The sequence below is a fragment of the Maniola hyperantus genome, chromosome 1 (genome assembly GCF_902806685.2).
Source record: "Maniola hyperantus chromosome 1, iAphHyp1.2, whole genome shotgun sequence".
Classification (NCBI taxonomy): Eukaryota; Metazoa; Arthropoda; class Insecta; order Lepidoptera; family Nymphalidae; genus Maniola; species Maniola hyperantus.
In genome coordinates, this window is record NC_048536.1 from 16839520 (window position 1) to 16855746 (window position 16227).

A 16227-nucleotide genomic window follows, 5' to 3' on the forward strand; every position below is an offset into this window, starting at 1 on the left:
ATTAGCTTCGATTTACTCCCACTGTAGGTCGTCTCTTATGGGTCAAATAAGTGATAGAACACCCCAAGAAGCACACGGCTAGCATCAACATGGTTTTCTTTTAAACCTTCTGTACAGTAGGTATCTCTTTGAAATCTTAGTACTGATCCTTAAAATATTCGTAACTCTCTCGTAAATAATCTCGCACGTTGTATAGGAAAATTATTGAACGAACAAATAAAATCAAATTCACCACTACTCAATTTGTATAAAAACAGTGGGGGGGTAGTAGGCTTAGCGATGCAGTGGGGAGGCCAGTTGGGTTGGTAAAGGTATTTAAGACGGTAGGTACATTTGTCACGATTGTCACTTTGCAATTTGTGCATTGTAAGGTCTACATCTCCTGAGGATGCTCCGGTGTCGGGGCGAAACGTGCATCGAGTGTGTTTTTGATTTGTGTGGTGGTGCGAATTGCTTGCCTGGTGGCTGCTTTTTCCTGCATGTTTAGCAGTGGCAGGGCGGGCGGTGCATTTCGCGTGCTGCATGTTGCACCATACAGATTCGACCTGTTTCTGCGCATTATAGTGAATTAAGCTCTTGGTTCATTGTATAAAATTATTGAATAGAATAGAATAGAATGTTTTTTTTATTCATGTAAACTTTTTAAAAGTGCTTATGAATAGTCAGGTAGTTTTAATTTACCATTGGTTCGGAATGCCGTTCCTACCGAGAAGAACCAGCAAGAAACTCGGCGGTTGCTCTTTTTAATTTTTCAATTTACAATGTTATTATACCGTACTATACAAGCCATTGCAGCCCCGTGCATTGCTGGAGCGTGTCAAATCCAAGCTTTTTTATCGTTTACATAGTCTGCGACTGTATAATATGCTTTTTTAGGAGCATACTTTTAACACATTTTTTAAACTTGTGTAAAGGCAAGTCTAAAATTGCTTGTGGAATTTTATTATAAAATATTACACTCATTCCCACAAATGACTTTCCCACCTTCCAGAGGCGGAGCGCAGGAGTAGCTAGCTTATTTTTGTTTCTAGTTTGCCTATCATGAATAACTATAGTTCCCAGAACACCGCAGCCGTGTGTCCCATGTTTGTTTTCACTCCTGTCTGTTGCATTTACAACGTTCCCTACAATCCCGCCAACTGTTAGGGGCGTTGCTCGTACGCGTAGTTAATATTAATTAAGACGGGGCGGCCATTGTAGTGTTGTAATTGCTTTTCGTTTATCGACACCGCGTCAACCCTTACGTGTAACCGGCGAGACGTTCTCCTTGATTACACGTATTTGGTATTCTATCAGTGTTTCCACTTTCCAGTATTAATTGTACTTCTCGGAAATTGTGTCAAAACCCTTTACTATCAAGATCTTGGACTTCATATTATTTAAAGGTTCATGATTTTTTTAGTGCCTTTTAAATTTGCTATTGTCAGTTGATAAAATTTCTATGTATATAAAAGTGATAGGTATTTTGTTTTTATCTTTATATTATATATATTATTATTATATCTTTATAAAGATGGGCGTTATTGGCTATTTACGGCAACGGTTAATCAACAGTTACTTAGTTTCAATACCGATATTGTTAACCGTTGCCGAATATCGGTATCAGAGTTGTGTTTCAACTAATTTAATATGCGCAACGCGCAGCGGTTTCCGTAGTAGTAACTAAGCTAGCTGCCGTGTCAATACCGTCTGTATAGCTAGCGCGCGCATATTCACTAAAATAAAACCAATTTTACTTTCATGAATATCGTGAAGTAATCACAACCTTAAGTTCATAGCAGTAAAGTTTAATTTGATCATTGACATAGATCAAACTATAGTGGACGCCTGCACAAATAGTTTGCCACAGTCCAGTTAACCAAAAACATTTCATGAAGATTGATAAACCAAAGAGGACCTTATCTCTATTACTCTAAGGCTAACTGTATTTAGAATGATAGATCAAAGTGTAATGGACAAGTACTTGTACAGTTAAGCCTTAGCGTAATAGAGATAAGGTCGGCTTTGGTTTACTAAGTTCTTAGTTACTAAGCCGGTAGCCAATAACCGCTCCTTCTCAGCTTTCAGTGAAAGAAAGAAAGAGAAGGCATAATTATTGCGTTTCTAGTTACCAAAAAACCAAACAATGCATTGTCAGTTGCCAGTTGGCAGTGTTGCGTTGTCAGGTGGTTCGTCATAGATGATAACTGAAAACCGTTGCTAGCTACGACAATAACGCTACGGTACGCTATAGGCACGGCAGCGGTTTTCAGTTAAGTTAAGCTATAGCGGACACATGTCTATATCTTTATATTATTATATACTTTATAACCAAATACCTGCACACATAAAAAATGTACTCATTCAATGCATTTAAAACTGAATTAGCTGCTCACAGAGTAATGCGAATCACTTCGACAAATGCATTGAATGAGTACCTAAATGGCGAATATTTGTAAACTTTATTCTTAAAATTAAGTTCTCATGTAAGTGACTTTGTCTTTATGAGACAAAGTCTTTGACTTTGTCTTTTGTCTTTATCTTTACTAAGTACTTCTACTTTTAAACCCATCTTTAGTCTTTATGCAATAATTTCCCAATCTTAAATAAATACATACCTACTTAAATAAATCTGTATTATATTTGGTACTAATAATCCGTTGCCGTGGAATTAGGTTTTTTAAAAATCGAGTGGGAACTCTTTGATTTTCCGGGATAAAAAGTTCACTCTCCAGGTCTTTATCTATATTACCCGTGCAAAAAATCACGTCAATCTGTTGCGACGTGATTGAAGGACAAACCAACAATCAAATACACTTTTGCATTTATAATAAGGGTACCTACTAATTCTATCAGTGTTTCTATGTTAATGGTACTTCTTGAACATTGTGTTAAACCTTTTTGTTGTCTAGATCTTGTAGTTTATCATATCAATTGGCTCAAGTGGCTTTATTGAATTTTTATTGTCAGTTAAATTAAACTATAGCTAAGTCTCTCTTAGCAGTTTAAACATTTTTTTTTATCTTTCCTACTTACTTCTAATCTTTAGATCCATTTCTAGTATATACGCAACAATTTTTCCTATCTTAAATAAATAAATACACCTTTATCATTTTTATCAAACACGTAGGTATTAAATGTCTTCCCTTTATATACTATCCCTTAGTTTCCCTAATACAAAATGACTTTGGAGATCATCATAATAAACGTCCGAGCTAAATTTTTGAGCATAACACACAAGATACACATAAGCTAACCAAACAGTTGTGGCGGTTGCCACAAATGCAACTAGATGGCGCTATTTAATCGATAACATTTCATGACGTAGTCCCGAACAAATGCACCGCCGACAGTACTCGCACTAACGGAGTTTTCTGCAATCTGGACTATATAAAGAAGTTTCAAGATACAACCGTCGGTCCAGCTGGCACTACCGAGCACAACCAATCGCTCGGTGGGACATCTCCCTATGGTACGGTCGAGCCTGCACATCGCTCCCGTACACAGTCAAACAGTGACAAAATGGCTATTCGCTTTCGGAATACAGTTTAAGTAATTTCATGTTTTTCGAGTTTAGGTAATGGGCATTAATCTAACAGAATATTATTCATGTACCAAAAATTGTAGTTACAAAGTAATAATAAATTAAGTTACATCGGAAATGCTTATCTCTAAACAGAGATTTCTTCCAGCTTCCCATTCAAGGTTGTGAGTAAGGCGTATCAATAGATATTTCAGATTCGACAAGTTTTTCACGAGTCATATCAGTAAAATTTGAATATTGACACATCGGTGCTCCCTTCGTTAAAAACTTTTAATCTATTTACCAAATTATCCACGCCCCGCTCGACGGCAGCTACATAACATATGTCGCTATCAAATTCCAATTTACAACGATTTTCCTCGCCCGCCTTTATATAGCTAACTTTTTACTCTCGACTCTTTTTTGCTTCTGCTTTTTTGTTTCAAATGCTCGCACCGCTTTTTTGTGCGGCAGATGCAGTAATTAAACCACGGTGGCTTCAGTATCTAATGCCATTGGCTATTATCCAGCTCGCTGGGAAGGCATGTCCAATAGCGACTCCGTTTATAATCGTATAAAGAACCCCGTGGTCATTTTTCAAATGTCTAATTTTTTCCTCAAAGAACTGTGTGTACCCGGCACAAATAACTAAGCATTGTGTGTAAGGAATCTATTAAAAGTACACTAAAGCAACTGTTCTGATAGAATGGGTGTTTTGTGCGGTCGGAACAGGAGCTGTTTTCAAAATAAATGAGCTTTTATTTCGGTAACTGATACCGAATCGATTTATAATAGATTTTTTGTCTTCGCCGTTTCTTTAGGTATCGGTGAATGGATGGATGGATTTAGATTAGTTTGGAGTGCTCCGTTAAAGTGTTATTCGCATATCGATTTTTATCTTTTAAGTGTTTAACGATAGGTTACTGGTTTAACTTTTAACTTAGCCTTTAGTAGCTGCCGCGCAAGGTATCTACTCGTTAAAGAAATTGATATAGTTACAAGTAAGTACCTACTATACCTGCATGTTCCTGACATTCAAAAATGCCTTGAAAAGAAAAACATAATCAAGTAATACGATTATGTGTTTCTTTTCAACGCTATGTTATGTATGGTGATGGAGATATTTAGCATATTAAACCAATGTAGGTACAGGGTGTAACCAGAACGCTAGCAAAAACTTAGCGTTATTGTTATACCTACTACCTAAACACAATCCAAAACTAATAACCATTTGCCTCATTTTGTAGTTTTAGTGATTTAGTATTTTTCAAAACCGCAATGTACAACGTGTAAAACTTGGGTCAATGCCCCGCCGGCGACGCGGCATTGACTCCAAGTGGCCTACTTACGCAATGTTCGTTGACGTCTAGCGTCAGCCAGATGTTTTATTTGCAATATATCATAAACTTTTACAAAATTATACTTAGGATTTTTTCATATTTTTTTTCGCGCTTTTTTGTGGTATCATATTATCAGTAATCGTCAGTAAGTAGGAACTATCACGTGTCTTTGTTTTTGCCAGCGTTCTGGTTACACCCTGTATAGTAGGTAGGTATGGTGTTTTGGCATAATCTAAATATATAAAAAAAAGATGACTGACCGACTTACTGACTGACTGACTGATCTATCAACGCACAGCTCAAACTACTTGACGGATCAGAATGAAATTTGGCATGCAGATAGCTTTTATGACGTAGGCATCCGCTAAGAAAGGATTTTCGAAAATTCAACCCCTAAGAGGGTGAAATAGGAGTTTGAAATTTGTGTAGTCCACGCGGACGAAGTCGCGAGCATTAGCTAGTTGTATATATACAGGTACAAAAAAGCTGTGATAGCCTAGTGGTTAGGACGTCCGCCTTCTAATCGGAGGTCGGGGGTTCGATCACGCACGCACCCCGAACTTTTTAGAGTTAGTGCGTTTTAATTAATTAAATATCACTTGCTTTAACGGTGAAGGAAAACATTATGAGGAAACCTGCATGCCTGAGAGTTCTCCATAATGTTCTCAAAGGTGTGTGAAGTCTACCAATCCGCACCTATGTGCGGATTGGTATAGGCCAGCGTGGGAGATTATGGCCAAACCCTTCTCACTCTGAGAGGAGACCCGTTCTCTGTAGTGAGCCGGTTATGGGTTGATCATGATGATGATGATATATACCGGTAGATAAACAAAAAAAAAATTATGTTTCACAAGATGTCCAAGACCCTCTGCAGCACCAAATTACAGCTCGAGCTGAGATGCCGCCTTGTCAAGTGCTATGTCTGGTCCACCCTCTTGTATGGTTGTGAAGCTTGGGTTCTCAAAAAGGAAGCAAATAACCGCCTGCAAGCTTTTGAGATGTGGATCTACAGGAAAATGCTAAAGATAACCTGGAACAGCTTTACACCGAATACGAAGGTACTGAAAATGGTCCACAAAGACAGAGAACTCATGTCCACTATCATGCGAAGGAAGATCGCTTTCTTTGGGCATTTACAAAGGGGAGCCCAATTCTCATTTCCGAGATTAGTTTTGGAAGGAAGGATTGAGGGCAAAAGGGCTCCAGGTCGCCAAAGACGCAAATGGTTGGACGATATGAGGGGGTGGACAGGGCTTAGTTACCCAAAGTTGAAAGAGGCGGCTTTGAATAGAGAAGCTTTTCGCATGATGACCTCCAAACTTCATTTTGAAGAAGGCACGCGATGATGATGATGAGATAAACAAAAATCCTTTACGTCACAAATATTGTATTTAGGGCAGAAATTTTAGCTCAACTCATCCCGTCCCTCCGGAGCATAGAGCAGAAACAAAGAGGAGATGTTGTATTAAGATTTCCCTATGAAATATCGAGTGACATTTTGCGGGGTGAGGGGTTGTGGAACGCCGCCCACTTCTCAATTTTCCATCTGCCGGTTAGTAGCAAAACTACTCGCTTAGCGACCTAACATCGATATATTGATGTCACTACATAGTTCAGCTATCTCACACTAGATGTCAATAAGTGTAGAAATTACGTATAAAATTACTTACAAATGAAATGTGATACCATTCATAGCATTAGAACGTCTGTCTGAATAACTTTGACACGATAAAACACAACACTTCATCCTTTTGTCCTTAAAAACGCGAAAACACACCGATAATACGAGTCTCAATATATGTGAACCTGACGAACGCAGACAGCATACTAACTAAGGCCCCGCCCACAGTGATGACGTCAGGACCTAGTTGAAAATCACAGTGCACAGTTGCTTAGGCCAACTCCTCTTTGTTTCTGCTCTATGTATATACCGGTAGATAAACAAAAAAAAAAATTATGTTTCACAAGATGTCTAAGACCCTCTGCAGCACCAAATTACAGCTCGAGCTGAGATGCCGCCTTGTCAAGTGCGATGTCTGGTCCACCCTCTTGTATGGTTGTGAAGCTTGGGTTCTCAAAAAGGAAGCAAATAACCGCCTGCAAGCTTTTGAGATGTGGATCTACAGGAAAATGCTAAAGATAACCTGGAACAGCTTTACACCAAATACGAAGGTACTGAAAATGGTCCACAAAGACAGAGAACTCATGTCCACTATCATGCGAAGGAAGATCGCTTTCTTTGGGCATTTACAAAGGGGAGCCCAATTCTCATTTCCGAGATTAGTTTTGGAAGGAAGGATTGAGGGCAAAAGGGCTCCAGGTCGCCAAAGACGCAAATGGTTGGACGATATGAGGGGGTGGACAGGGCTTAGTTACCCAAAGTTGAAAGAGGCGGCTTTGAATAGAGAAGCTTTTCGCATGATGACCTCCAAACTTCATTTTGAAGAAGGCACGCGATGATGATGATGAGATAAACAAAAATCCTTTACGTCACAAATATTGTATTTAGGGCAGAAATTTTAGCTCAACTCATCCCGTCCCTCCGTAGCGACGAAACAAGTAATTTCTGCCAACAAACGTCCCTATTCAGCATCCAAAAGACATTGTATGCATAAAACATGCGCTGTTTGAACGGGACAATACAAGCGCTGTCGCCCCAGCTCTGTTCGTTAAAGAAACACAATACCCTCGTTCCTACTACAGTTGGAAAGAGCACAGTGTTTCATATAACGCTCAGCGTTTTTCCGAAAAGCTTTTAGTTTGGATACAAAGCTCTAGAACTTACAACTTCTGAGGATTGTGAATTTGTGTCATTATGTTTTGGTCTGGTGGGAGGCCTCGGCCGTGGCTAGATACCACCCTACCGGCAAAGCCGTGCCGCCAAGCGATTTAGCGTTCCGGTACGATGCCGTGTAGAAACCAAAGGTGTATGGGTTTAATAAAAACTGCCATACTCCTTCCAGATTAGCCCGCTCCCACCTTAGACTGCATCGTCACTTACCATCAGATGAGATTGCAGTCAAGGGCTAACTTGTATCTGAATAAAAAAAAATAAAAAAATACCTACTGGATTATTATTTATGATACAATTTTTTTAAAGTCTTTATATACCTAAAACTAGCTGATGCCCGCGACTTCGTACGCGTGGATTTGGGTTTTTAAAAATCCTGTAGGAACTCTTAAATTTTCCGGGATAAGAAGTAGCTATGTCCTTCCCCGGGTTGCAAGCTACCTCTGTACCAAATTTTGTCAAAATCAGTTGAACGGTTAAGCCGTGAAAAGCTAGCAGACAGACAGGCAGACAGACAGACAGACAGACAGACACACTTTCGCATTTATAATATTAAGTATGGATTCAAAGTCCTGACTGACTGACTTAGGTATATATCAACGCACAATCTAAACCACTGCCCCAAGAGAAAAGGGTTTGTTCTTTGTAAAGGGTAGGTATCCACTAAGGATTTTTAGAAAATCCTCCCCTAAGGTGGGTAAATTTCTTCCGTTCTTGATAGGTACCTAAGAATTAATTCAGGACATAATATAATCCATACTAATATTATAGATGCGAAAGTGTGTCTGTCTGTCTGTCTGCTTGCTAGCTTTTCACGGCCCAACAGTTCTACCGATTTTGATGAAATTTGGTACAGAGTTAGCTTACATCCCGGGGAAGGACATAGGCTACTTTTTATCCATATTAATACTTATACTTTACTGATTTTGATGAAATTTGGTACAGAGTTAGCTTACATATACGGAATAACCAGCTCTTAGCTTTAAGTGATGTGTGGCACAATTGTATAAATAAACGTCTAAAAATAAAATAAAAATACATCCCGGGGAGAAAATTTTATCCCGGAAAATCAAAGAGTTCCCACGGGATTTAAAAAACCCAAATTCACGCGGACGGTGTCACGGGCATCATCTAGTATAACAATATAAACAGGAAATTACCTAATGTTCGAATACAAGCCGTTGCCATATTTAAACAGTACGTACCGTTAGTATAAGATTTCATAGTTTTAAAAATACCAAACTCGAAATCGAGTTTTTCCATACATCTACAGCCAGCGACACAGCGGAAATATTGCAAACTAGAGTTGATCGAGTGTTTCTAAGTTTCTATCAACGTTACGATACGAATTACCATAAAACTAACTACGTCACCATCGAGAATGGTTTGCGTTTTCGTATAAAATTACTTCAAGATAATAATATATCGAGTAATTTGGCAGATGTGTCAAAAAGTTCGACATAATTTACGTGAACTGTAACAACCGTTTTGAGATTAAAATCAGGCTATATACCTGCTACGTATTTAGGTTTAGACGATGAAAATTTAGGTATCCCGAACCTCCCGAACCCGGCTATACACAAGAGCGGGCAGTGTTGAAAAAACAGGCCAAGTGCGTGGCGGGCCACGCGCAGTGTAGGGTTCCGTAGAACTCCTCACCCTGGTGAACCCTACTAAGCCATGATAGTTTTCTTTTAAAATTGATTGTAATATACTACCGCTGTAAATTTTTGTAAACGTTCCTATATGCTACCATTTGGCTGATAAAGGGGGGGGGACGACGACGACGACACTTGTCTCTAATAAAAATTAGCACTTTAAAACATCATTTATGTTACAAACAGATCTAGAAATCGAAAAATGATGTTCCCACACCCACAGTATTTTTAAAAGACCTATTCAACGATACCCCACACTATGGGGTACACGACAAAAATATTTACTTATCACAATTTTATTTCACCAGACCTTCTCAGACCTGGGCGCGTTTGGAACCCTCGTAGCTTTAGTTTTAAGTTTGCGTTATAATTATCACCACTATATCTTACAAATCTAACACTATACCAGACAATCAATAAGAGTAATTTATTACCTATTTTGAATAAATCATTTGACTTTGACTTTGACTTTGACCACTTTGTCGGCTTGATTAGGTAATGTAATTTTATATACCCATGCCAAATTACAGATTTCTAGCACGGACGGACGGACATGGCGAAACTACTAAACGGACTATAAGGGTTCCTTGTTTACTACGGAATCCTAAAAAGGATAGAAAAATAGAACACCGCGCATCCTCTCGCCGTCACCGCCAGAATAGCTGCCGCGGCGGGTTTTATTTTTCCGTACTCTTCCGGCCGCGTCTCCCCTTTTCTGAACATTTTTAAATTCTCTGTTAGAACAGGATTTTGCTTACTTTTGGTCGTTGATTAATTCGGTGGCCGGTACCCCGCTGCGAGGCTTCTGCCGGTTGATTGCGCGTTCCTTTTTTTACAGTAAGCAATTTTTTTTACCGCGCCGCATTCTGTGGCCACGTTTTGTGGGAGACATTTGTCAATGGTGCACGTCTACAGGTTTGTATAATAAATGATTATTAATCTTTTTGTTCGTCGGGGCGAGCAGAAATATTGTCAAAATAGCTTATACTCGCGACTTCGTCCGCGTGGACTACACAAATTTCATACCCCTATTTCACCTCCATAGGGCATTTGTGCACTCATCCGTATTCGGTTCGTGTCCGTGATTCTTCAAAGTGGTCATCATACAAATACGTAGGTACATTTGAATTTTATTTTTTTCACGGATCCGTAAAATCACGGATGAGTGCACAAACGAACTTAGGGGTTCAATTTTTAAAAATCCTTTCATAGCGGGCGCCAACGTCATAATAGCTATCTGCGTGCCAAATTTCAGCCCGATCCGTCCAAGAGTTAGAGCTGTGCTTTGATAGACAGTCAGTCAGTTAGTCACTCAGTCAATCAGTCACCCTTTCGTTTTCAGACTAGCTGATGCCCACGACTTAGTCCGCGTGGAATCAGGTTATTTAAAAATCCCGTGGGAAATCTTTGATTTTCGGGATAAAAAGTAGCCTTTATCGTAGGTCTTTATCTATATACCCATGCGAAACTCATGTCAATCCGTTGCACCGTTGCGACTTGCGGCGTGATTGAAGGACAAACCAACAAAGCAACTTACATATACACTTTCGCATCTTCTAGGTATACTCCTCAGCTTCTATATATAAAAATGAATCGCTGAATGTGTTGCTGATCGCAAATCTCGAGAACAGCTAAACCGATTTCGCTAATTCTTTTTTCATAATATTCCTTGAAGTACGGGGATGGTTCTTACGGAGAGAAAATTTTAAAAAAAATCTTGAAAAATAATCGATTGTTAGGCGGTACGAAGTTCGCCGGGTCAGCTAGTTTATAATAAAGGGACTGATTAAGCTTGAACAGCAGTTGAGGTCAGTCTGTTTGGATGTTGTTGAACGTGTGCGTGGAGATGACAATAAAAGGAGTGGAGTGTTGAATGTTACTTGCATGCGCCTCATACCCCGATTGCCATCTCAACCTGTCGCGTACCATACGTAAATTTTTTTTTTTTTTTTTTTTTTTTTTTTTTTATTCAGATACAAGTTAGCCCTTGACTGCAATCTCACCTGGTGGTAAGTGATGATGCAGTCTAAGATGATAGCGGGCTAACCTGGAAGGGTTATGGCAGTTTTTATTAAACCCATACCCCTTTGGTTTCTACACGGCATCGTACCGGAACGCTAAATCGCTTGGCGGCACGGCTTTGCCGGTAGGGTGGTAACTAGCCACGGCCGAAGCCTCCCACCAGACCAGACCAGAAATTTAGAAATTATAAAATTTCAAACCCCTGCCAGGAATCGAACCCGGGACCTACCACTATTAAGACCACAGCGCTCACCACTGCGCCAGGGAGGTCGTCAAAACCACACTATCCGTCGTCAACATATCCCACTATTGTGGAAGTGGATTGAATTGGCGATGTTCTAAGAGGCTTTTCGTGACAAAGGTGAGATGTAAATGATCAATTTGCAATGTAAATGAAACCTCTCTGTCTAGGGTTGCCAACTTCATTTGAGCAAATATAGTAGGCAGGTAAGTAGGTATTTATGTAGATACTAGCTGATGCCCGTGACTTCGTCGGCGTGGAATTAGGCTTTTAAAAAATCCCGTGGGAACTCTTTGATTTTCCGGGATAAAAAGTAGTCTATGTCACTCTCCATGTCTGAAACTATACCTATGCAAAAAATCACGTCGATCCGTTGCTCCGTTGCGACGTGATTGAAGGACAAACCAACCAACAACAAACAAACACACTTTCGCATTTATAATAGGTATGGGTTGGGATGTAGATTGTAGTAGTGGATTGTGTTAATAGTTGTCAACCCTGACTCAATATTTGAGGCTTTAATGGAAATAAGCGTTAGGTAATGTTATCAAATTAAATTACTTAAACCAATTGATGAATACGCCGACTCCAAAAGGATCAATAGAAGATTTCCAATAGGATTTTGATATTGGAAACTGACACTCAAAATACCTATGGTGATAATTACCTACCTTCCAAATGGATTGTCAAAATTCACATACCTAGTGTTATGTTCTTACACTGCTTTTTAGGGTTCCGTACCTCAAAAGGAAAAACGGAACCCTTATAGGATCACTTTGTTGTCTGTCTGTCTGTCTGTCTGTCAAGAAACCTACAGGGTACTTCCCGTTGACCTAGAATCATGAAATTTGGCAGGTAGGTAGGTCTTATAGCTGACATTTGGGGAAAAATCTGAAAACCGTGAATTCAGGGTTATATCACACAAAAAAAATTAAATTGTGGTCATGAACTAATAATTAGTATTTTCAACTTTCGAAGTGAGTGACTATATCAAGTGGGGTATCATATGAAAGGTCTTCACCTGTACATTCTAAAACAGATTTTTATTTATTTTTATGCATCATAGTTTTTGAATTATCGTGCAAAATGTCGAAAAAATACGACTGTATTACGGAACCCTCATTGCGCGAGCCTGACTCGCACTTAGCCGGTTTTCTTTTCTAGTCGTTAACTTACATACATGTAGCTAGACTTAGAATTCAGTGAGTGGACATTTCCATTATTAATCTATAGATACATAACTGTCCTAACTGACTGACTGACTGACTGATCTATCAACGCACAGCCTAAACCGCTGGGGTCAGAAACTTATAAAGGAAAGGATAAGAAAGGATTTTTGAAAATTCAACCCGTAAGGGGGTGAAATAGGGGTTTGAAATTTGTATAGTCCACGCGGACGAAGTCCCGAGCATAAGCTAGTCTTTAATAATGTGAATAGTCTATTAACAGAACACAATATCTCTGTCCCGCTTGCTTTAGTGGACAGGCACCTTAAAATTTCAAATGCTTACTCACCTAATCTTTTAGATATCTCCGAATTGTGCATTTTAGGGTTATCCTGTGCTATTTTCCGCCTTTGCAGCCTGGACCATACCATGAAAGCGTTCATGGGCCTCTTTATGTGTTCTTCCTGTGCTTTCTTCTGGTGTGACTGTCCGTTCATCGCGGAGATGGCCCCCATGGTGCCGATGGCCCCCATGGCCGACATGTGGCCCATGGGAAAGTGCGCCATCGTGCTGCCGTAGCCCGAGCGGTCGCACATTGCACCAGCGGCACTGGAAACAAAGGAAACTTGATTTAACTAGTTGTAATTAAAAAAAACCGGCCAAGTGCGAGTCAGGCTCGCGCAGCGAGGGTTCCGTACTACAGTCGTATTTTTTCGACATTTTGCACGACAATTCAAAAACTATTATGCAAAAAATATGTAAAAATCTGTTTTAGAACGCACAGGTGAAGCCCTTTCATATGATACCCCACTTGATAAAGTTATCTTATTTTGAAAATTGAAAACACTAATAATTTAGTTCATGACCACAATTAATTTTTTTTGTGTGATGTAACCACAAATTCACGGTTTTCAGATTTTTCCCCTAATGTCTGCTATAAGGCCTACCTACCTGCCAAATTTCATGATTCTAGGTAAACGGGAAGTACCCTGTAGGTTTCTTGACAGACCGACAGACAGACAGACAACAAAGTGATCCTATAAGGGTTCCGTTTTTCCTTTTGAGGTACGGAACCCTAAAAATTAAAGCGGTGATAGCTTAGTGGTTAAGACGTCGTCGGCCTGTTCAGAGGTCAGGGCGGGGGGTTCTATCCCGGGCACGAAAACATCGTGAGGAAACCTGCATGCCTGAGATTTCTCCATAATGTTCTGAAAACAGTTCCCACAAAGAATCGGATGTGTCTGTGTGAACGTACCGTAAGTACCTACCTATATATTATATACCTATTGTTCAAAAACATACAAAAGTTTCAGCACATTATACGAACTTTATAAAAAAAAGAGGAGTACCTACCTACATTAGGTAGGTACATGGTCAAGCGTGGTGAAGCATAAAAAGTCTTTTTCTTTAATTTATAGACTAGCAATTGGCTGCAATCAGACCTGGTGGCAAGTGATGATGCAGCCTAAGATGGAGCGCTTGCCTAGAAGATGCCTTATCACACTTGTCTTGAAGGTACCCATATTATAATTCGGTGGGAAAACTGATGCTGGAAGGGTGTTTCAAATCTTGGCGGTTCGAATTAGAAATGAGGGGGCAAATCGCTTCGTACGTATCCGTGGAATTTCGCCTACGTACGGGTGCAGACCTTGGCGATGCCTTGCGGCACGATAGTGGAAAGGTGAAGGAGGAACCAGGTTGAAAAGTTCTTCGGCACACTCTCCGAAATATAGGTATCCTATAAAATACCGATAGACAGGCAACTTTGCGCCGATGTTCCAAACTTTTCAGTTTAGAATTGACCGGCGTTTCGTTACCAATGAGTCTTCTGGCGCGACGGTCCACCGAATCCAATGCATCAAGCTGATAGTTGGCAGAGCCATCTTCACTTTGTGCCAGGACAATACCGGGTGAGGAAACCTGCATGCTAACTTGAAGCTATAAGTAACTAAGCTCCTGTCGTGGCATTGTTAAAATGATTAAAAAATACCTACTTAATATACCTATGTATATATATAATATGTTTACATATTACATGGTATTGTAACAGGTCCCCCTATATAACACCACGTGCACCTTAACAATTGCAACTTTTAATATTTGAGCGACAATTACTGTGATCATAAAAGTGGAAAATATTAATATCATACGCATTACAAAGAGGGCTTTTTACAAATTGGCTGCTTATGACACGGCATAGGGTGACCATGGTAAAAAAAAGAGAATAAACAAGAAGCTGCTGCTGCTTGTCTTACAAGGATAATCATTATATGTATTATAAACGCTAAAAAAGGATAATCATGTTTAAAAAACATAGAAAAGATGTTTGAAAATATGAAAAAATCACATGCCTAATAAGTACCTACTTAAAATAATGGTAATTGGCTAGTTTTTAGCTTTTTCGTCCGAGTGGATATTTTTTTATACCTAGATCCCGTTGGAATTTCTCAAAAACCATTTTTAGTGTAGGTGGTTACGGGTCATTTTAATAAATCTTTAAATTAAACTAAACCTAGTGCTATCCTTATCTACATATAATATTATAAACGGGATAGCAGTATCTGTTTGATTTGTACAATAGAAATAACCACATTTGACTCTTTGTAAAGTAGGTACTCAATATAAGCTAGGCCTTGAAGGACTGACATCCAGGGCCGTAAAAAAAACCAATATAAGCTGCCGTGCCTATATGCAGGTGCATGAGGCCAGAGGAGTACTTTCTCCAGGATGAGTCGAATGGGTGTTGCGCGTGAGAGGCACCGGGGTACGTTCTTTAGAGTTCCTGAAGCCTCTCAATATGCGCTGAGGAGGGCAACCGAGGGGGTTTTAGTGGGTAGAAATCCCACATAACCCGATCGGGTATCTTGAGAAGATTTCCCCCTCGAAAAAAAAGGTACTCAATATAGTGTCCTAATGATTTAAAGCTTATTTCGTGGTTTAACGACATATTTTAATGTATATAACGGGTACATACTACGATTAGTTTTTCTTTTCACTTGCCGATATTTCAACCTAATTGCACGGGTCGTGGTCACGACGGGACTGCGGTGCTGCGAGAGATGAAGTTCGAGCTGTCAAGGGTAGTAGCGAACTACCCTTTTTTTTGTTCTTTTCGCTGGAACTTCACGAGCAGTACGGCAAAATACACTTCTAACGTCACTTTAAACAAAAATTTATCGTGGTATGTATGTAGGTACCAGTGGCAAAGGGTGAAAATCTGAATAAGGGAAGCCGGAAACGTACTTACCTAAAAGAATATCAGCTGTTCCCCATCGATTTTTGTTTTCAAAACTTAATTTAGAAAAATTACTATCGTTACGTAACAAGAAATCTGTTAAACAACAATCTATGTGTATTAAGGCCATTTCTGATTTTGACTTACCAAACTGAATCAAAATTACCGTGAACTTACACTTATTAGTTATTAATCACTATCCCCAATTTATTATATCAAAATAAAACACCACTAACAACTTTAAAAACAAACAAGCATGGCCGCTTCACAAA

At 39.5% G+C, this 16227-nt stretch overlaps 1 protein-coding gene across 1 annotated transcript in view; it reads right to left on the bottom strand.

The window, feature by feature from the left end:
* Nucleotides 1–16227, bottom strand: part of LOC117982649 (transcription factor Sox-21-like) — an 82413-nt gene that overhangs the window by 55408 nt on the left and 10778 nt on the right. The window contains exon 2 of the mRNA XM_034969029.2: nt 13070–13329. Within this exon, the coding sequence (XP_034824920.1) occupies nt 13070–13329 (260 nt within the window). The remainder of the gene's footprint in view (nt 1–13069; nt 13330–16227) is intronic.